The sequence below is a fragment of the Nerophis ophidion genome, linkage group LG16 (assembly GCF_033978795.1).
Source record: "Nerophis ophidion isolate RoL-2023_Sa linkage group LG16, RoL_Noph_v1.0, whole genome shotgun sequence".
Taxonomy (NCBI): Eukaryota; Metazoa; Chordata; class Actinopteri; order Syngnathiformes; family Syngnathidae; genus Nerophis; species Nerophis ophidion.
In genome coordinates, this window is record NC_084626.1 from 21,501,250 (window position 1) to 21,522,816 (window position 21,567).

The following is a 21,567-nucleotide window of genomic DNA, read 5'->3' on the forward strand; positions in this document are numbered from 1 at the left end:
AGCATGGGGGTGGAAACATCATGCTTTGGGGCTGTTTTTCTGCTAAGGGGACAGGACGATTGATCCGCGTTAAGGAAAGAATGAATGGGACCATGTATCGTGAGATTTTGAGCCAAAACCTCCTTCCATCAGTAAGAGCTTTGAATGGTTGACCAAATACTTATTTTCCACCACAATTTACAAATAAATTCTTTAAAATTCCTACAATGTGAATTCCTAGATTTTTTTTCGTATTCTGTCTCTCACAGTTGAAGTGTACCTATGATGAAAATTACAGACCTCTGTCATCATTTTAAGCGGGAGAACTTGCACAATCGGTGGCCGACTAAATACTTTTTTGCCCCACTGTATTTAAGTTATGTTTCAGGCCTCAGGCGTTGGACACATTTTCCCGACGATCAACAAGGTCAATGGTTAAAGCACAGCAAGTTTCCACAAATATTATTTAGTTTATGAATAATAAAGTAATGACTTAAACTCACCCAGTTGCTTCATGAGAGCGAGAGGCAGGATGATGCTGGCAGACACCATGATGACCAAATAATTGCCATTCAAGTACCACAAACTGTACAAGCAGGAAAGTAAAAAAACATTTTTCATTATTCTGCAAAGGCAAACCTTGAACTGCAGCTTGTGCAGAAAAAAAAGTGTTTTAGGTAGTATAATGGAATAATACTATTTGACATAAGCAAAAATGTACTATCATTTAATAAATATATATTTCCTTTACATAAAAGAATGTCAGAATTCTATATCCAAACTTGGCATTGCACCTGTGATGCTGAGTCATCGTTTGCTAAATGCAGACACCACATGTCTATCCATTGATGGCACTTATAAAACTTATATAACACTACAGCACAAGCTGTGTTATTATTATACAATTCCCGTTTCCATATGAGTAGGGGAATTGTGTTGGATGTAAATATAAACGGAATACAATGATTTGCAAATCATTTTCAACCCATATTCAGTTGAATATGCGACAAGGACATCATATTTGATGTTCAAACTGATAAACATTTTTTTTTGCAAATAATCATTAACTTTAGAATTTGATGCCAGCCACATGTGACAAAGAAGTTGGGAAAGGTGGCAATAAATACTGATAGGGTTGAGGATCGCTCATCAAACACTTATTTGGAACATCCCACAGGTGTGCAGGCTAATTGGGAACAGGTGAGTGCCATGATTGGCTATAAAAACAGCTTCCAAAAAAATGCTCAGTGTTTCACAAGAAAGGATGGGGCGAGGTACACACCTTTGTCCACAACTGCGTGAGCAAATAGTCAGTTTAAGAACAACGTTTCTCAAAGTGAAATTGCAAAAAATTTTGGTATTTTAACATCTACGGTTCATAATATCATCAAAAGGTTCAGAGAATCTGGAGAAATCACTCCACGTAAGCGGCATGGCCAGAAACCAACATTGAATGACCATGACCTTCGATCCCTCAGACGGCACTGTATCAAAAACTGACGTCAATCTCTAAAAGATATTACCACATGGGCTCAGGAACACTTCAGAAAACCACTGTCATTAAATACAGTTTGTCGCTACATCTGTAAGTGCAAGTTAAAGCTCTACTATGCAAAGCGAAAGCCATTTATCAACAACATCCAGAAACGCCGCCGGCTTTTCTGGGCCCAAGATCATCTAAGATGGACTGATGCAAAGTGGAAAAGTGTTCTGTGGTCTGACAAGTAAACATTTCAAATTGTTTTTGGAAATATTCGACATTGTGTCATCCGGACCAAAGGGGAAGCGAACCATCCAGAATATTATCGATGCAAAGTTCAAAAGCCAGCATCTGTGATGGTATGGGGTGCATTAGTGTCCAAGGCATGGGTAACTTACACATCTGTGAAGACACCATTAATGCTGAAAGGTACATACAGGTTTTGGAACAACATATGCTGCCATCCAAGCACCGTCTTTCAGCAAGACAATGCCAAGCCACATTCAGCACGTGTTACAACAGCGTGGCTTCGTAAAAAAAGAGTGCGGGTACTTTCCTGGCCCGCCTGCAGTCCAGACCTGTCTCCCATCGAAAATGTGTGGCGCATTATGAAGCGTAAAATACGACAGCGGAGACCCCGGACTGTTGAACGACTGAAGCTCTACATAAAACAAGAATGAGAAAGAATTCCACTTTCAAAGCTTCAACAATTCACCATAAATGATTCCCGGGCGCGGCACCGCTGCAGCCCACTGCTCCCCTCACCTCCCAGGGGGTGATCAGGGGTGATGGGTCAAATGCAGACAATAATTTCGCCTCATCTAGTATGTGTGTGACAATCATTGGTACTTTTAACTTTTTTTAACTTTAGTTTCCTCAGTTCCCAAACGTTTATTGAGTGTTGTTAAAAGAAAAGGTGATGTAACACAGTGGTGAACATGTCCTTTCCCCACTACTTTGGCACTTGTTGCAGCCCTGAAATTCTGAGTTAATTATTATTTGCAAAAAAAAATAAAGTTTATGAGTTTGAACATCAAAGATCTTGTCTTTGTAGTGCATTCAATTGAATATGGGTTGAAAAGGATTTGCAAATCATTGTATCCCGTTTATATTTACATCTAACCCAATTTCCCAACTTTTATGGAAACGGGGTTTGTATTTAGTATTAATTTGTACATGTTGTACGAGTTTAAAAATATTGTTCACATTGTACTATGCAGTGTTTACAATATTGCACTATTTTTTGTTACAATATTGTACAGTACAATGTTTATTATCAATCCACAGACCAAATTAAAGAAAGACCAGGAATACGTACAATAGGCAAACATCAGCAATGTTTGGATGTTAATGTGTTAAGTTATTACAAATGTCTTGTCTTTTTTTCTGTTTTGAGAATCACACAGACTTGTTTAAATGTTACAAAATTGACATTATTCATTAACTCGAAAATTCTAGATTGTTGTAGAAGACATCTCTGCTCATTTTATTCATCTGTTTCCTTGAAATAAGAAATGCACATCACATTAAAGAATGCACATAAATAAACATGTTTAGGTCCTCAAAAGTAGTTTCGGTCAGACAAAAAATAACTAACTTATTGTTGATTAACCGCTTTAACTCTTATCTATAATGTTTAAAAAGAGACAAGATTTGGAGATTTACATTACTTAACAGTCCATATAAAACATTTTTTCTTTGGTTTCTGTCGTGTTAAAAAGGTTGTTTGAAGGTTAATGGTTTAGTTTTTAAATGACTTTGTAATCTGACACTTCACAACACTCAACCTTCAAGTTCACATTCATGACTACACACACTCCAACAGTCCCACACAAACTCACACACGCACACTTACTTCTTGTTCGATTATCTGACAGTGTGCTAAATATACCACCTATATATTTAAACATTTCTTAAGTAGACAGTGGCATTTTGGCCATCAGCCGCACGTCATCACTCCTCTATTTTAGGAGGAGGAGCATAAATCAAAGTGCACCACCACTTCTCTTTCCACACTCATGGACATGAACCTTCCATGAGAGGGCGCCGCCGAGGCGACCTGTCCACATGATTGGCATTAAGCCCACATGTTGCAACACCTGCTGCTGCCACTTTTGTCCATGTGTCTGTCTGTGCACAGAATTGTGCTGCCCAAATTAGAGTCCATCACATGTTTTAAGTTGCACGATTCAACATGATTGAAAAGGAGTTTGAAGACTTAAACCTTATTCCATCCCAGCACTTTGAAGGACGGGAGTTAGCACAATGTTTGTTTTTAGATTATTTGATCCACAGCAATGTGTGTGTTCCAACTTCTTTGCAGGGCTGAGGGTTGATGTTGTGTATACATCAGCTGACTGTCAAGCCTCCTCTCGCTGCATCAATTACAAGCTTCCATTCCTTATACACCCCCATGACGTCATAACCTTTGACTTCAGCATGCAGTAAAAGTGGACAGACGTTAAAGCTTGTACTCACTCTGCGTTCGGGTCAGCTTTCAAGAAGGCCTGGATGACCAGCGGTAACTCTGACTTGACAATGTACAGGTAGCTGGACATGGCTGCCATCATAGAATAAAAAAAGACACATTTTAAATAAATGTAAATGCCCTTTTAATACAGAAGTGACATATTTAAGCTGCTGATGAAGTAATAAAATCAAAGCTGTCCATAGTGACTAAACAGAAACAACAAAAGTCGCCACTACATGCAGGTTAGCAGCCATTTTAATTTTCAGCTCTCTTGATGTTATTTTGTTTAAACTTGTGTGTGTGATTGGGTAATATAAAAAGCAATAATGCTTTTATTTTGCTTTGCTTTTTGTCAACATGCGTGATGTTTTAATGCTAATGACCACAAATATAACTAGAAAAGCACGCTGACAGCGCAGACTCCGCCAGGTCTGATTTCCCAATAGTAAAGATTTTTTGAAAAAATCCTGAATCCTGCGCAGGAAAATTACACGTTTAACAATGCGAAAGTAAAGACACAGTTTAATCAACATCACCCATCATTAAGAATAATTTAGATATTAGTGCTCACGAGAGGTACAAGCTATTGAAAATGGATTGATGTACATACTAATAAAAATGCTAAATTATAAACAGGTTTGACTGTATTGGTTTTTGAGCACTAAACAGGAAAAAAATGGTAATTTCCTTTACGTAGTTGCTCCACTTTAAAGAGAAAAGCTGTTCACCAGCTTCTCGTGACATCAAGAAGGGAAAAATTCCTTCCTCAATGACATGACCAGTCAATAAAACAATTGAACAACGATAACGTGAACAAAAGTACTTGATGGAGACATCATTCCATCCATTTTCTACCGCTTGTCCTTTTTTGGGGTTACGGGGGGTGCTGGAGCCTATCTCAGCTGCATTTGGGCGGAAGGCAGAGTACACACCCTGGACAAGCCGCCACCTCATCACAGGGCCAACACAGACAGATTAATAGAGACAAACATTGGTAATTTGTATTGAAGCTACAGACACACTGTAAGGTTTACTAAAAACACTTTTAAAAATTTCATTATCAACATTCACCACACTCAAACTACAGGCTCTCCTCATGTTAGGACATTTCGCATGACCAGGTATTGTGTTACGGCATTTTGCGTTAAAAAGTTTTGTGTTACGACGTCTTGTGTCATGATGTTTTGTGGTTACAATGCACTCCCATAAACGATGAACCGTGTGCAAAAATGAAGGAAGGAAAATGTCACTTTTCTTGTTTATAGTGAACTTTTATCCCTTCATGGTGCCTGCCAAGTGTGAGAAAGTCTTCTGATGGTAGAGCGTAAAAAATAAAAATAAAGTGAAAGCTACTATATGTTAATTGCCACTTGCTGTCTTTCCCTCCCTTACTACACCTCTTTTAGTGTGCAAGAATAAAAGTAAGAAATTGCTGTCTTTTTTAATGACCGTTTCATTTCATTCTTATACTCTGTATTTCATTTTTGAATTACAGTACCTGGGGCCTCATGTAACAAGAGTTGCATGGATTTCCTACTAAAAAAAACATATGTTTAAATCCAGAAAATGTAAAAACAGAAAATATAAAAATTCAGATGTATTAAAGTGATGTAACTTTAATACATCTGCACAAATCCAAGCACATTTTTTGTTACATGGCAATCTACTTGGAATTGATCCCAAATGTTTGTGTGGCTTGGCATGCCCAAACCATACCTCCATATAAAAACGCAAATCATATTAAAACTAGCCATTGAACTGGGAACTGCACGTGCTGCCCAATTAGGACTCAGTAGGAGGTGCTTGTTTCTTGTGCTTGGGGCGATCAAAAAAAGGGTTGAAATATTTGTGCTTTGGAAACAGCACAGAGGCAAAAAAAAAAAAAAATGGCTGGACATCAGGAAAAAAGAAGGTGTGTGCCTCCCAAGTCTGGAAGCCCAGCGCACCTGATCACCCCTAATTAGGACTGGGCGATATGGCCTTTTATTAACATCTCGATATTTTTAGGCCATGTCATGATACATGATATATATGTCTATATTTTGCCTTAGCCATGAATGAACACTTGATGCATATAATCACAGCAGTATCATGCATGATTCTATGTGTCTACATTAAAACATTCTTCTTCATACTGCATTAATATTTGTTCATTTTAAAATTTCATGCAGAGAAGGAAATCACAACTAAGTCAAAACTGAATAAAGCCAAAACTGTATTTACTGAACACTGGCACAAACATTCATGTAATTTCAAAACAGAAAGTGCAAGATTTTCAGAGACATTTTAAAACAAGCTATTAGTGCACTTTTGTGCATGATGTCACATAGTATATTTCAATAACTATCAAATAAAAATTGGCCGCATAATATGAAATCAAATAGTATATGTCCTTTGCTATGTGGTAGGTTACGGACGTTATCTCCTTCTGTTAAAAAATGGTAAATGGTAAGCCACTTCCAAAGACATGCACCTGGGGATAGGTTGATTGGCAACACTAAATTGGCCCTAGTGTGTGAATGTGAGTGTGAATGTTGTCTGTCCATCTATGTTGGCCCTGCAATGAGTTGGCGACTTGTCCAGGGTGTACCCCGCCTTCCGCCTGATTGTAGCTGAGATAGGCACCAGCGCCCCCAACTACCCCAAAGGGAATAAGCGGTAGAAAATGGATGGATGGATGGATGGGTAAATGGTTGTACTTGTGTAGCGCTTTTCTACCCCTTTTTAAGGAGCCCAAAGCGCTTTGACATTATTTCCACACACATTCACACACTGATGGAGGGAGCTACTATGCAAGGCACTAACCAGGACCCATCAGGAGCAAGGGTGAAGGACACAACAGACGTGACGTGACTAGGATGGTACAAGGTGGGGATTGAACCAGTAACCCTCAGATTGCTGGCACGGCCACTTTCCCAACTTCGCCACGCCGACCTGTTCTGTTGTTGACTATTTTTTTCATACAGTGTTTATCTGGAAATGGTGTTGATGTGCAGGTTGCTTCGGCATTTTGTGGGTGTGGCACCGGCTGAGATGTTGACATGCGGTATTTCAAGCACTCTTCATTCTCTAGTGGGTGACTTTTCAATTGATGTTACACATTAGCAGTGCTGCTACTTTTTGTAGCAACACTTTTGCTGCATACTTAACATATTACGGTTCTGTTGAACATCTACCCGCTTGAAGCCAAACCACCGCCAGACGATGGACCCCGTGCTGTTTTTCTTGGGAATTAATTATTCTTCCCGCCGTCATTGTGTGAACGTGTGTGTGAATGGGCGAATGTGGAAATACTGTCAAAGCGCTTTGAAGCTCCTTAAAAAGTGGTAGAAAGGCGCTATACAGTACAAGTACAACCTATTTACCATTTTGCCATTCCTCCCTTTGTTACCAGATTCACACCTTCTCTTTCTCGTATTACCAGTCGCACCACCTGCCACAGAAGTTACGTAGCTGCAACAGCTAACTTTACCTATGGTACATTCCTCTCTGCTACCTCTCTGCTCCGCGAGAGCGTATGACGTTGCACGTGCCACAGTTTGTGACGTATGTAACAAAGTGCGCTTTATCTCTCTGTGAAAAGGAGAGACAAGAAAGAGAAAGAGTGAGAAACGCTTGTAGTGTAATGCCTGCAGCTAAAAGCAACTGCATGAGAACGTATACTCGAATATTCACGATAGTCATTTACTACATCGCACAGGGACAAACCCGCAATATATTGAGTATATTCGATATATCAGCCAGCCTAACCCCAATGTAAATATAATTTGTGTAACTTGCAACACAATGTGATCATACAATAGCCTGCTCAGAGCGAATTTAGTTTTGTGAAAATTATTTTTTATTTATTAACGCCATCCCCATAAAAAATGATACAAAAGACTTTGGACTCTTGTTTGATTACTCAATGTCTCAGCTGCCCCCTGGAGTCACAGAAACACATTGTGACAGCAATATAAATTAATAGACGTCCTTACATATATTAATATGAAACAATAAATGCTATGGCAAAAATGTGAAGTTTGTCACCTCGCCTCAAACTTTTTTTACACTGATGGGCACATCAATCAGTCTGATGGAGTAAAAGTTGGCACTTTTTTATGTGAACTGTTGCCAAGTATCCTCTCTGTGTGGCGCTAAAAACATGCTTATATTACCCCGGTTATCTTTGCTCTCCATTGGCTCCCGGTAAGTTTTAAAATACATTTAAAAAGCCTTCTTTTTGTTTTTAAGGCCAACAATGGTCTGGCTCCATAATCCTTGGCTGATATTTTAACTGTTCTCTTCCCACCAAAGAATCTGCGCTCATCCTTACACACATCTTTGGAAGTAAATAAATAAACGATAAATAGGTTGTACTTGTATAGCACTTTTCTACCTTCAAGGTACTCAAAGCGCTTTGACACTATTTCCACATTTACCCATTCACACACACATTCACACACTGATGGAGGGAGCTGCTATGCAAGGCGCTAACCAGCACCCATCAGGAGCAAGGGTGAAGTGTCTTGCTCAGGACACAACGGACGTGACAAGGTTAATAGTAGGTGGGGATTGAACCAGGGACCCTCAAGTTGCGCAGGGCCACTCTACCACTGCGCCACGCCCACTCTCCCACGGCGCCACGCCGTCCAAGGTACCAAGTACCAAGTAGTAGACTTAAAAATGGGGTGATCATTCTTTTTATGCATTCTCACCCAAATTATAGAACTCCCTCACACCTGAGTTGCGAGCCATCACGGAGCTAGAAGTTTTAAAATCTCAACTAAAAATATATTTGTTTTAATTGGCTTTTAACAAGCAATTGCTTAAAGCAATGGTTCTCAAATGGGGGTATGCGTACCCCTGGGGGTACTTGAAGGTATGCCAAGGGGGACGTGAGATTTTTTTTTAAATATTCTAAAAATAGCAACAATTCAAAAATCCTTTTATAAATATATTTATTGAATAATACTTCAAGAAAATATCAATGTTCATAAACTGTGAAAAGAAATACAACAATGCAATATTCAGTGTTGACAGCTAGATTTTTTTGTAGACATGTTCCATAAATATTGATGTTAAAGTTTTCTTTTTTTGTGAAGAAATGTTTGGAAAAAAGTTAATGAATCCAGATAGATCTCGATTAAAATCCCCAAAGAGTTGATGATTACTTCTATGTGTAAAAAATCTTTGATTATAATTGATTCACTTGATTATTTTTCAACAAGTTTTTAGTTATTTTTATATATTTTTTTCCAAATTTTTCAAGAAAGACCACTACAAACGAGCAATATTTTGTACTGTTATACAATGTAATAAATCAGAAACTGATGACATAGTGTTGTATTTTACTGCTTTACCTCTTTTTTTCAACCAAAAATGCTTTGCTCTGATTAGGGGGTACTTGAATTAAAAAAATGTTCACAGAGGGTACATCACTGAAAAAGGTTGAGAACCACTGGCTTAAAGTATTTATTATTACAGTTTTAAAATGAGTAGTTTTACTTGCTTTTAACTTATTTGTGCACCGTTGTGAAGTTGCAAGGTGCTATACAAATAAAGCTTGATTGATTGATTGACATTAAAAGACATGCACCTGGAGATAGGTTGAATGGCAACACTAAATTGGCCCTAGTATGTGAATGTGAGTGTGAATGTAGTCCGTTTATCTGTGTTGGCCCTGCGATGAGGTGGCGACTTGTCCAGGGTGTACCCTGCCTTCCGCCCGATTGTAGCTGAGATAGGCGCCAGCGCCCCCCGCGACCCCGAAAGGGAATAAGCGGTAGAAAATGGATGGATGGATGATTGATTGACATTAAAAGACATGCACCTGGGGATAGGTTGAATGGCAACACTAAATTGGCCCTAGTGTGTGAATGTGAGTGTGAATGTAGTCCGTCTATCTGTGTTGGCCCTGCGATGAGGTGGTGACTTGTCCAGGGTGTACACTGCCTTTTGCTCGATTGTAGCTGAGATAGGCACCAGCGCCCCCCGCGACCACAAAAGGGAATTAGCGGTGGAAAATGGATGGATGGATGATTGATTGATAAAGTATCCACAGCCTGCATAAATGTGCGTACAGCAGCTGTGGAGTTGGCGTGAGGCACATCACATTTCCAGCTCAATGTCAAATTTGATACATCTCAAATTTACCGTGAAAAAGGGCATACAAAAAGTTTTTTTGCTTACGCAAGCTTTGTACAATAAGGACCTGGTGTGTTCTGTGGACAGTGTGACTGACTTAGCTGACTCGACTCATTTAAAATGGTTTAAAAAAACAAAATAATATAGGTACGAAAGCAATGCTAGGTTTATATTAATACAGCATTTCAAATGTACAATCATTTCTCTACATGTTTCGCTTCTCACAAATAACGAACCTAATCTCACATAGGCAATCTTTGACTCAGTTGTTGAATAGATGATCTACGTCTGTCTCCGTTTTTCCTCACCTCCGATGTTCTGCAGAGTGATCGCAATGCCAGCCGCCATTTTCCCAGGAATGCCAAATGCTCTGAAGCCCAGCTGTTCATAGGCTCGGATCCCTGAAAGCAGAGCCAATCAGTCCTGTCCAAGAGGCTTCTGACAGATCCCACAAATATTGTTTATTGCAGAGATGTTTTTATCCACTAAGCATTGTTGGCCTGCAGAACAACAGGCAGAGACAAGGACAGACTTACCCACAATGCCAGAGGACTTGAGCAGCAGGTGGATGGAATAAGAAGACAGGGCTGCTACTGCAGTTAGAAGAAACCTGTAACGAATTAAAAAAAAAAAGAAATTTCTAACTGCACTATAGGAAATATGTATACTTTTACTCTAGAAAACTGAGCAGCTTAATCGCCAAAATTGACCCTAACATTTACAGGGTTTAATTATACTGAATTACTGTAAATGTAAAAACTTTATTGCAGTTAATTTTAAAGCAAAACCTTTTTGTCCTAATTTGTTAGCAAAACTTTTGTTTTACGTGTTGAATACTTCTGCATGGACATGATAGTGATAGTCACAAGTATATCCAATAGGATTATGTCCTGAAATAAACACGGAGTGTAAAAGTACACAGAAAAAGATAGCAGCTTAAAATAGTCCAACATTCTCAGTCTTCTTCTTGCAAGCAGACTGCAGCTCTCACGCTTGGCCTTGAAATCATTTAGTCTGCACTTTTGTTTGGGTGCAAATGAAGCAGGTTCAGCAGAAACAAAGATGTCTGTTTCAGCTGGCCTGCCCCTGTATGAACTATAGTTTGCATTCACCTGATGGCACGTCCAGTTCATTAACTATGTGAGGCTCAAAGTGGTGGACCAGCGAGCGTCTGTTTTGCCTATCTCAAAGAAAAATGCCCTATACCTGCGTTGTTTTAGGCTGTTGGAACCGTTCGAATCGCAAAAAGGATAAAAACTTCTTCTGAGTTCCTTGAGAAGAAATTAAGAAGGGTGAAAGAGTGCCAGATTTTACAAAACGACCACGAGAAAAGGGTCATGCAGTTCAGTCCATGTTGAAGAACAAAATATTTTACAGTGACCACCTTGTTTAGGTTTGTATAAAATTATTTTAAAATTTAGCATTTCCGGTTCAAGTATTATCTGGATATTATTTGTATTTTATCTTGTTTCGGAGTACTTAAAACATATTTTTACTACGGGTGTTTCATAAAACCCCAACTTGCCAACTGTAAATAAAAGAAAGTAAATGTGAACAAAACCTAAAAGAGTTACAGTTCATTTTACCAAAGGCAGCAATCATGAATAAAGAAAAATACACAATGTTGACATCTATATCTATATTTTGATAAAGACAGAGAAAAACACACATACTTGTAACAGCACGAGCAAGAACAAGGCAATAACATGGCTGTAGACGCAAAGTTAAAACAGGAAATGCAACCTTACACGAGTAAAAACAATGCATATTTATTTTTTGTCTTGATACCAATTTCCTTGACCCGGCCACACACAAAAAAAATGTAGGCTTTTCCAAGTTTCCATCTGTTTTGTCGTGTAGAATGGCGTCTGGAGCACCAGACAGGTCAATATGTCTGGAAAAGCGACCGACGGATAATCCTTGGTATAACTGGACAAATCTCTTTTTGATAACGTAAAGAGATAAATTCCATTGCATAGTTTGATGTTTTTGCTCGTATCTGATTTTTGTGGTAAGGTTTAGGCTCCTTGTGTACTCAGATAGGTCGCAGTCTGTTTGCTAGACAGCAGCCTGCGAACAGGTTCGATGCGGCCCGCGAGACGAGTTCTCTAAGTCGAAAATTGAGCTGCATTTTTGAATTAAACAAACTGCTGTTCTAAATGTGTGCACTGGATGTCGCAATAATAATTCTGTTAGGCAAATAACTATTATACCGGGGCGAGCAAGTATACCAAGCAAGAAGTATATGGTAAAGCAGGGCTGCAACTCCTCCCCCTCGACCCAACATAAAACAAACAAGAGTTAAATAAACAATTAGGAACCTCACTTAAAATGCTGCACATTGATATAGTTATGTGAAAATTATTGCCTTCTGTGAAAATTTAAAGAACTTGAACAGTGTGGGATTTACTGCAATACTGTCAGTCTTTTAAGATTTTATTTTTGGGTTGTGGAAATTGTTCACACATTACACAGCTTTTATTTTTCTATCAATTCACAGTGATGTTTAGAAAGCAAGGAGTAACTCAACCATCTTGAATAGTTTGTACCTAAGTTTGTATAGTTTGAGTTAGCACAGGATTCATATGTGGAAATGACAATTTAGGTAGTTGATACATAGAAGAGTTTTTATTTATGTTTTATTTAGTTTTTTGTTCAACCGGAGATAGGCTCTGACTTAAAATTTGAATTGCTTTGTAGATACACTGAGATTAAGTCTAAGTTCATTGTGTTTTTGAACTGCGCCAATTTTTTCCTCAGACATTTGTGTATTTTCAGAATGTGCTTGTTCTATTTTGGTTCAAGATAAAACACGTAAAATAATCTGATGTTATAATGCCATGATTTTACTCATCCAGCCCACGTGGGAATAGATTTTCCTCCATGTGGCCCCTTGAGATAAAATGAGTTTGACACCTCTGGTATACAACCTATAAGAGCTTCTATTGCCTGTATTCCGTTACATCAGTGGTGGTCATTCAAGCCAAGATGGCTGTTGTGCAACAAGCAGTGCACAAACTGAGTATGCAAGGGACCTACATTTTCACAACAAAAAAAAACAGATACGAGCAGAAAATCAAACTATGCTCCCTGGGCCCTATTCAGACTTGATGGGTGAATTTTCCGAGTTTGTCACTGATCTAGTGACGCACGCAGATAATATAATTGTAACGATAGATTTTAATATCCATAAGAACACCTCGTCAGACCCTCTGTGCATGGTGCTCCAGACTATAATAGATAGCTGTGGTCTTACACAAACAGTATATTAACTCACATACTGCACCAGTAATACGATAGACCAAGTCTTTGTCCCGTGTGTTACCACCTTCAAAGTTATGGTACTCCCGTACACTAAAGTAATGTCCGATCATTACATGAAACATTTTTAGGTTCTGACTCATTGTCAACAAGTTACTAATAACCAATGCTTTAGCAGCGGCAACATTAATGCTGTCACAACTACGGCTCTTGCTGCTCTACTGGCTTCGGTAATGGCAACATATCCAAATTATGTGGGCTCTATCGATAACTTCACTTACAACTTTAACGATGCCCTGCGCAATGCCATTGATAGTATAGCACTGCTAAAGCTAAAAAAGGCTCCTAAAAGGCGTACCTCCTGGTTTACAGTAGAAACCATAGCTCTTAAAGGCCTACTGAAACCCACTACTACCCACCACGCAGTCTGATAGTTTATATATCAATGATGAAATATTAACATTGCAACAAAGGCCAATACGGCCGGTTTAGTTTACTAAATTACAATTTTAAATTTCCCGCTGAGTTTCTTGTTGAAAACGTCGCTGAATGATGACGCGTGCGCGTGACGTCCCGGGTTGCAGGGGACATATTAACGCAGCAAAATTTGCGGCTAAAAGTCGTCTCCTTTTATCGTGCAATTAAACAGTATTCTGGACATCTGTGTTGCTGAATCTTTTGCAATTTGTTCAATTAATAGTGGAGAAGTCAAAGTAGAAAGATGGAGGTGGGAAGCTACCGCCTGTAGCCACACAAACACGATGTTTCCTTCTTTAAAACTCCCGGAGGTGAAGCTTTACTATGGATCAGAGCGGTCAAGCGAACATGGTTCCCGACCACTTGTCAACCGGCAGGTTTCGGTGAGAAAATTGTGGTAAAACGTCGCCTCTTACCGGAGATCAGCTGAGCTTGCGCCGTCCATGCAGCTGCCGTCAACTTTCCTCAGACACTGGCGTCGAGACACCCGTGGACACACCCCTCCGACTATCAGGTACTATTTAATCTCACTAAAACACTAGCAACACAATAGAAAGATAAGGGATTTCCCAGAATTATCCTAGTAAATGTGTCTAAAAACGTCTGAATCCGTCCCAATGCAATCGCCTTTTTTTTTTTTCTAGTCCTTCGCTATCAATATCATCATCCACAAATCTTTCATCCCTGCGCAAATTAATGGGGAAATTGTCTTTTTCTCGGTCCGAATAGCTCTTTCCGCTGGAGGCTCCCATTATAAATAATGTGAGGACGTGAGGAGCCCTCACCCTTGTGACGTCATCGTCTGCGACTTCCGGTACAGGCAAGGCTTTTTTATCAGCACCAAAAGTTGCGAACTTTATCGTCGATGTTCTCTACAAAATCCTTTCAGCAAAAATATGGCAATATCGCGAAATGATCAAGTATGACACATAGAATGTGTCATGCCGGAACTGTGGGTGTTTGTGCTTCCTCGATGCAAGGATGATGTGGGACGAGTCAGGCATGAATGTAAGTACATTTTATTTATTACTAAAATACAAAAAGGCAAAACAAAGAACGCGCTCGGTGGCGGCTAATAATCTATACTAAAACTTTAACAAAAACAGCACAATGGCATGGCTATTTATAAATAAACAAAAGATGCTAACAAAGATACTCAATAAACCAAAAACTTGCACTTACGCGAAAAAATACACGGATCTTACGTGGCGTGGTCCAAAGGTTTAGCAGTGTGGCGAGGCGTGAAGGTTGGTACGAGAAATGCAGGCATGAAGCAGAATGCAAAAATCCCAGAACGATAAACAGAAAGCAAGTGACATAAATAGTGGCCGTGGTAACTAGAAACAGGTGTGAGAGGCTGATGATCGGGGCGTGACTAGGGGAAACAGGTGGGAACTAATGAGTAGCTATGGTAACAAAAACAAACCAGGAAGTGAAAAAACGGAACAAGAGTCCAGAAAACAAAACAAAACATGATGAAACATAAAACCAGACTTACAGGCGTGACAGAATGGACCTGCTATCCTCGTTTAAATAACAAAAATCTCATTTCAGTAGGCCTTTAAACTATCATGTAGAAAGCTGGAACGCAAATCGCATGCGACTAAACTTGAGGTTTTCCATCAAGCATGGAGTGATAGTTTAATAACTTATAAACGCTCGCTTACCTTAGCTAAAACTAATTACTACTCGAATCCCATCCGCCTCAATAAAAACGATCCTAAATATTTGTTCTGTACAGTAGCATCGCTAACCCAACAAGGGACTCCCCTCAGTAGCTCCACCCACTGAAATGATTTGCTAATAAAATTTAACTCACTAAAAAGATAACGTGTCCCAGCTCCAACTGGGTTCAATTAACGCGGATACGAATGTTGTTCAATGCGATTGCCCCACTAAATAATCTCTATTTTTGAATAAAGGATATTCGACTTGTCCAGGGCGTACACTGCCTTCCGCCCATGTGCAGCTGGGATAGGCTCCAGCACCCACCGCTACCCATAAGGGACAAGCGGTAGAAAATGGATATTAGAGGAACTCCCGCGACTTGTAAATAGTTTCGCGGAGGTCGTTTTCCCAAGATGCAGATGGACGAACACCCAACAGCTGACACCTGTGACTGCTTATCTATTGAACAATTAATCACCATATTTGATTTTTGTCTTATCTTGTCTTTGTAATTTTTCATTCATTCATTCATTCACTTGCAGTTTATTTCAGACATGCTACGGATACAATGTAGTAAATCACATATTTCCAGTTGTTTCCTCATAGCACGTCCAAAAAGGAGTAGGATGAAGCACAGTTTATTTAATCCTACCCCTTTTCATATCATAGCAATTGTATCCCATTTGTTTGTTCTATGTTTGTAACAGAACAGTGAATAAATGAATATTAAATAATATACCGTAAGTAAGTAAAGAAATATTAAATAAAGTGGTGCAAAAAAGTATTTAGTCAGCCACCGATTGTGCAAGTTCTCCCACTTAAAATGATGACAGAGGTCTGTAATTTTCATCATAGGTACACTTCAACTGTGAGAGACAGAATGTGGGAAAAAAATTCTGGAATTCACATTGTAGGAATTTTAAAGAATTTATTTGTAAATATTCTTCTTCTTGTAAGTATTCTTCTTCCTCCAAACACGACGAGTTGAGTTTATACCAAAAAGTTCTATTTTGGTTTCATCTGACCACATGACATTCTCCCAATCCTCTGCTGTTTCATCCATGTATCCATTTTGGTACAAACTCAACTCGTCGTGTTTGGAGGAAGAAGAATACTGAGTTGCATCCCAAGAACACCAAACCTACTGTAAAGCATGGGGGTGGAAACATCATGCTTTGGGGCTGTTTTTCTGCTAAGGGGACAGGACGATTGATCCGTGTTAAAGAAAGTATGAATGGGGCCAGGTATCGTGAGATTTTGAGCCAAAACTTCCTTCCATCAGTGAGAGCTTTGAATGGTTGACCAAATACTTATTTTCCACCATAATTTACAAATAAATTCTTTAAAATTCCTACAATGTGAATTCCTGGATTTTTTTTTCACATTCAGTCTCTCACAGTTGAAGTGTACCTATGATGAAAATTACAGACCTCTGTCATCTTTTTAAATGGGAGAACTTGCACAACCGGTGGCTGACTAAATACTTTTTTGCCCCACTGTCCATAAATAATTATATCAATAAAAAAAAAAAAGTTCAAGCTGTTCGTCATAGTTGTTCTTCTTTGTACTTTGTGAACACTTGTCGTTTGAACATTCTCTTAAACTGAATCATATTGGTGCTTTGTTTGATTTCTTTGCTTAATCGTATTACAACACCTGTTAGTTTGTTAGAAGAAAAATTGTGTATATCTCTTAAGACTGTATCAATAATTTCATTTTTGAGGTTGAATTGATACTTTTGAGCTCCAAAAAATCAGTTTGACTTTATTTTCTCAAGCTGGTGTCTCCACACCTCTCATGTTAAATAAGGGATTGAGCATAAGAGGTCCTACTCACAGGAAGAGGAGTATGCCAGTGTTGGCCATGGCGTACGCCAGTCCCAAGATTCCACTTCCCATGATGGCGTTACCCAAGTTGAAGACGGACATTCCAAAGGAGGTTTTGCCTTCAAACTAAAGCATATAAAGTGTGTAAGTTAAAAAGAATGAACATCTTTAGCTTGTGTTCAATCCCTCACATCAGTGAAGTGCACAGGTTTCTTTCCATCTGCACTTGGCAAGAACTCCTCATTCTCCAATCCTCCATCAGGGTCATCAAACCTAACAAGACATAGTTGCAGTACATCATTATTTCTACGCCCCTATCATATGAACGTTAAAACAAGCTACAATGCTAAGAGTAGGGGTGTAACGGTACGTGCATTTGTATTGAACCGTTTCGGTACGGGGTTTTCGGTTCGGTACGAGGGTGTATCGAACGAGATTGTAACCTTAAGTCTTAACAAGCTGCTCTGCTTTCTGCCTCTGTCTGAGCAATGAGCACCCAGCATTGTCCCGCCCACACAACCATCTGATTTCTTACATACAAAGCCAATCAGCAGGGCGTATTCAGAGCGATGTAACAGCCAATCAGCAGTGCGTATTCAGAAAGCATGGAGTCAGTGCTCCGGCGTCGAGATGAGCAGATATGTGTTTAGCAGGTGAGCAGCTGACATCGTACACTCCCCAAATTATAAAAAACACTTCCCAGTCACAACTATTACAAACATCACTATGAGCCCGTTGACCTTCTAGAAAGTTAAACTGCAGCTCAGCGCTCTCATAGTTCTGGATTGAAGTGAAGGCTAATTAGCTTTTAGCGTTAGGTTAGCTCATTTGGCTGTGTGTGTGTGCGTGTGTGTGTGTGTTGTGTGTTTGTGTGTATAATAAAAGTCAACTACAGGCTTCCCAAATGCTGTAATAAATTAAGCATGATGAGTTGACTTGAAACTGTTTAATGTTACACTTTTTATATGTAGAAGAAAGGTTTTGTCATTTTATTTAATCAAAGCAACAACTTGAGGCAGTTTAATGTGGATTAACGTGGGTAGAATTATTATAGTGTTCCCAATGTTAAAAGGATAAAGCCATTGTTTACAAATTTGGTAAATAAATAACCAAAACATTTATATTTTGTTGTTTTCTTACTGTACCGAAAATGAACCGGACCATGACCTCTAAACCGAGGTACGTACCGAACCGAAATTTTTGTGTACCGTTACACCCCTAGCTAATAGCATTCAGTTTTAGGTTAACGTACAGAGCGGTCATACCTGACTGTTTGAGTGGCATTTCTGTGCAAGGATCCACCATTGAGCACAAACGTAAGCATGCATCAAAAACATAAGCAAGCTGTTAACAAGCTCATCTTCAACAACAAACTGATGCATAACATGCTTGTGTTGACTTGTGCACAGCAAACACTCACTGATCATCCTCTAGCGGCGTCTTCATGGACACGCCCACATCGTCTACGAGGTCGTAGCTCTTCCCGTTGGACAAGATGTTCATTTCCGACTGAGAATGTTCCATAAACACAGCAAAGATGGACAAAGTCTCTGAAAGGACCAAGCACGCAAGTTATACCCACATGCAGTACTTCTTTAATATGGAGCAATGTCATCAGGAAAAGCTTCAAATAAGAAGAATAGCATACTATGGTAACCATGGTAACCTGGCACTGTCTACTTTAGTGCTCTGCAATATGGGCGGGCCAGCCAAGACCAGTTGGAGAGTTTCGCAAAAGTAAGTAAACCCCTCACATTTCAGTAACCATATTTTTGACAGGACATCAATAATTTAGGAAGTGAATGTACTTTAGAGTAGTCAGTGTGCAGCTGGTATAGCTGTTTCAAATATAATTTGGAGCAGGTCTAGAACCCTCCAACCTCAGACATGAAAGACAAGCACCTGAATCCCAAATGAGCAAACCCGGAGTCAAGAGAACGAAGTCTCTGTTAGGCAGCCGTCTGTCTCGACCAGTTGTATTGACATAACATGATAAAGGATTAGGAGGACATTGTAATATTGTTACAAGTATGAATAATGATTGCAAGTATTTCTATTAACACTGACTTGATACTCTTAAACATGAATATAAACATTTTTCTACTGAAATCTTCTTCAACTAACTGATGAAACTACATGTTATACACCTTATTACCTCAATTACTTACTAATTTCATTACTTACTTACCTTTTAAATTACTTATTTACTTAAATATTCACCGATTTATATAAAAACTTAGCTACTAAATAGCTTAATTACTTCCTACCTACCGGTACTTTCCTTCTTTTCTTTCATTTTTGCTCACTTCCTTCCTACCTTGCGTCCTTTTCTTCCTTTCTTATACCTATGTACTTCCTTCCATACTTGTTTCCTTACGTTCTTTCCATTCTTGCTCCTTTTATTTCATTATTTGCTTCCTTTCTTCTTTAATTCCTCCCTTTCTTGTGATCTTTCTTGCTTCATTCCTGCCCTTTCTTCATTGCTCCCTTCTTTTCCTTCAATAGTCCTTTCTTGCCTTCTTCTTTTCCTTTCTTCCTTACTTGCCTCAGTGTGATGATGTCACACAGGTGTTTACTTGATTTTATTCCATTTTGGTCAGTAAGACACAATATCCTCCCACTTCCAAAGACATGCACCTAGGGAAAGGTTGATTGACAACACTAAATTGGCCCGAGTGTGTGAATGTGAGTGTGAATGTTGTCTATCTGTGTTGGCCCTGTGATGAGGTGACGACTCGTCCAGGGTGTACACCGCCTTCCGCCTGAATGCAGCTAAAACAGGCTCCAGCACCCACCGCAACCCCAAAAGGGACAAGCGGTAGAAAATGGATGGATGGATGGTGGTGTTTTTAGCACAGTGGCCATGTCACTTTCATCTTTCCATCAATGAACCACAACTCCCGAGTGCCGGCACCACTCATGCGGTCTCAGATCACGGTGCTACTACCGTCAAGGATCACAATAATGATTGTGTCAATATTAGAAATGCATGATAATAAAATTTCATATCACGGTTATTGTGACCAAAATTATCACGGGTATCCTTACCGTGGTTTTGATGAATGTGCACAAAAAGCACTTATAAAGACACTGAAATCTTTTGACCAAATTATTTTTGAAATAACTAAAATAAATACACACGCTGTGGGAAAACCCACTATTTTGCATGTTTTGTTTGTTATGCTTCACTGGTAGTGTTTTGTCTCAGTATTTTATCTTTTTTAATAAATAAACTTTCATTGTTTTGAATAGTCTGTAATGACGACTTGTCCAGGGTGTAATCCGCCTTCCGCCCGATTGTAGCTGAGATAGGCGCCAGCGCCCCCGCGACCCCAAAAGGGAATAAGCGGTAGAAAATGGATGGATGGATGTTTTGAATATTGGTTTGTACTGTAACACTATAACATGTATTTAAATGAAAGTTTAACAAATAAACTGTTTTGTTTCATTTATTATTTCCTACTCTGTTCAGCAGTCCTTGAACGCTCCGTAAAAACATCTTCGTCTCGGACTCCTTGATCACTCTGTCTAAGACAGCACAGCTTGAGGTTCAATGTTCACAAGTGAATATCTTTGTTGTTCAGGCAGTAATTAGATTGGAGTATATGTTTCTTAATGGGGAAATACATTGCTGTCTCTTGTTTTCATTTTAGCATTCATGCTACCGAGGTGGGGCCAGTCAGTCTCTGAGTTTATCACAGACTTGCGGAATCTTTATTTTACATCTAAAGGTGCACACATCAGTGTTTCCCATAGGTCAGGCATCTATTTGTGGTGGTGTGGTCGGGCGGTGGCGGCGATGACCAAGAAGAACGCGGAGTTGGAATATAATTACAACACTTTATGTACATATTTATATACATATTTATATAATATTTACATATTTATATAATATGTAACTACAAGCTCCATTCACAGACAGAGTCCCTTTGCTTTTATGAGCGGTTGAGCAAGTCAAAAGCCAGAAAAAAAAAAATACATATATATATATATATATATATATATATATATATTTTCTTTTTTTTTTCTTAATTTTTTATTTATTTGTGGCGGCCTTAATTCTTTTCTGGCGGGCCGCCACAAATAAATGAATGTGTGGGAAACCCTGCACATAATACTGTATTCAAAAGCAAGGTAGTAAATGTTTAATTGTGAATATTGTTTAATGACTCATTAATTATTTGTTGTCTGCCTTGCAATGACTCGCTTCTTGTGTTGTGATGAAACAATGACTTTCAAGATCATTCACCGACACCTCAACAGCTTTCACATTGCTGCCA

General features: G+C 39.1%; 1 protein-coding gene across 2 annotated transcripts in view; it reads right to left on the reverse strand.

Moving 5' to 3' along the window:
- Window positions 1–21,567, reverse strand: part of slc38a3b (solute carrier family 38 member 3b) — a 69,474-nt gene that overhangs the window by 22,160 nt on the left and 25,747 nt on the right. Inside the window, exons 2-9 of one of the 2 annotated variants that reach the window (XM_061874649.1) lie at window positions 18,708–18,837; window positions 18,553–18,573; window positions 17,479–17,560; window positions 17,298–17,413; window positions 10,592–10,665; window positions 10,364–10,456; window positions 3,938–4,019; window positions 483–565 (exon numbers count right to left, since the gene is read on the reverse strand). In XM_061874649.1, coding sequence (XP_061730633.1) covers window positions 483–565; window positions 3,938–4,019; window positions 10,364–10,456; window positions 10,592–10,665; window positions 17,298–17,413; window positions 17,479–17,560; window positions 18,553–18,573; window positions 18,708–18,811 — 655 coding nt within the window. In that variant the 5' untranslated portion in view covers window positions 18,812–18,837. The remainder of the gene's footprint in view (window positions 1–482; window positions 566–3,937; window positions 4,020–10,363; window positions 10,457–10,591; window positions 10,666–17,297; window positions 17,414–17,478; window positions 17,561–18,552; window positions 18,574–18,707; window positions 18,838–21,567) is intronic. The other variant, XM_061874650.1, reaches the window with a different exon arrangement.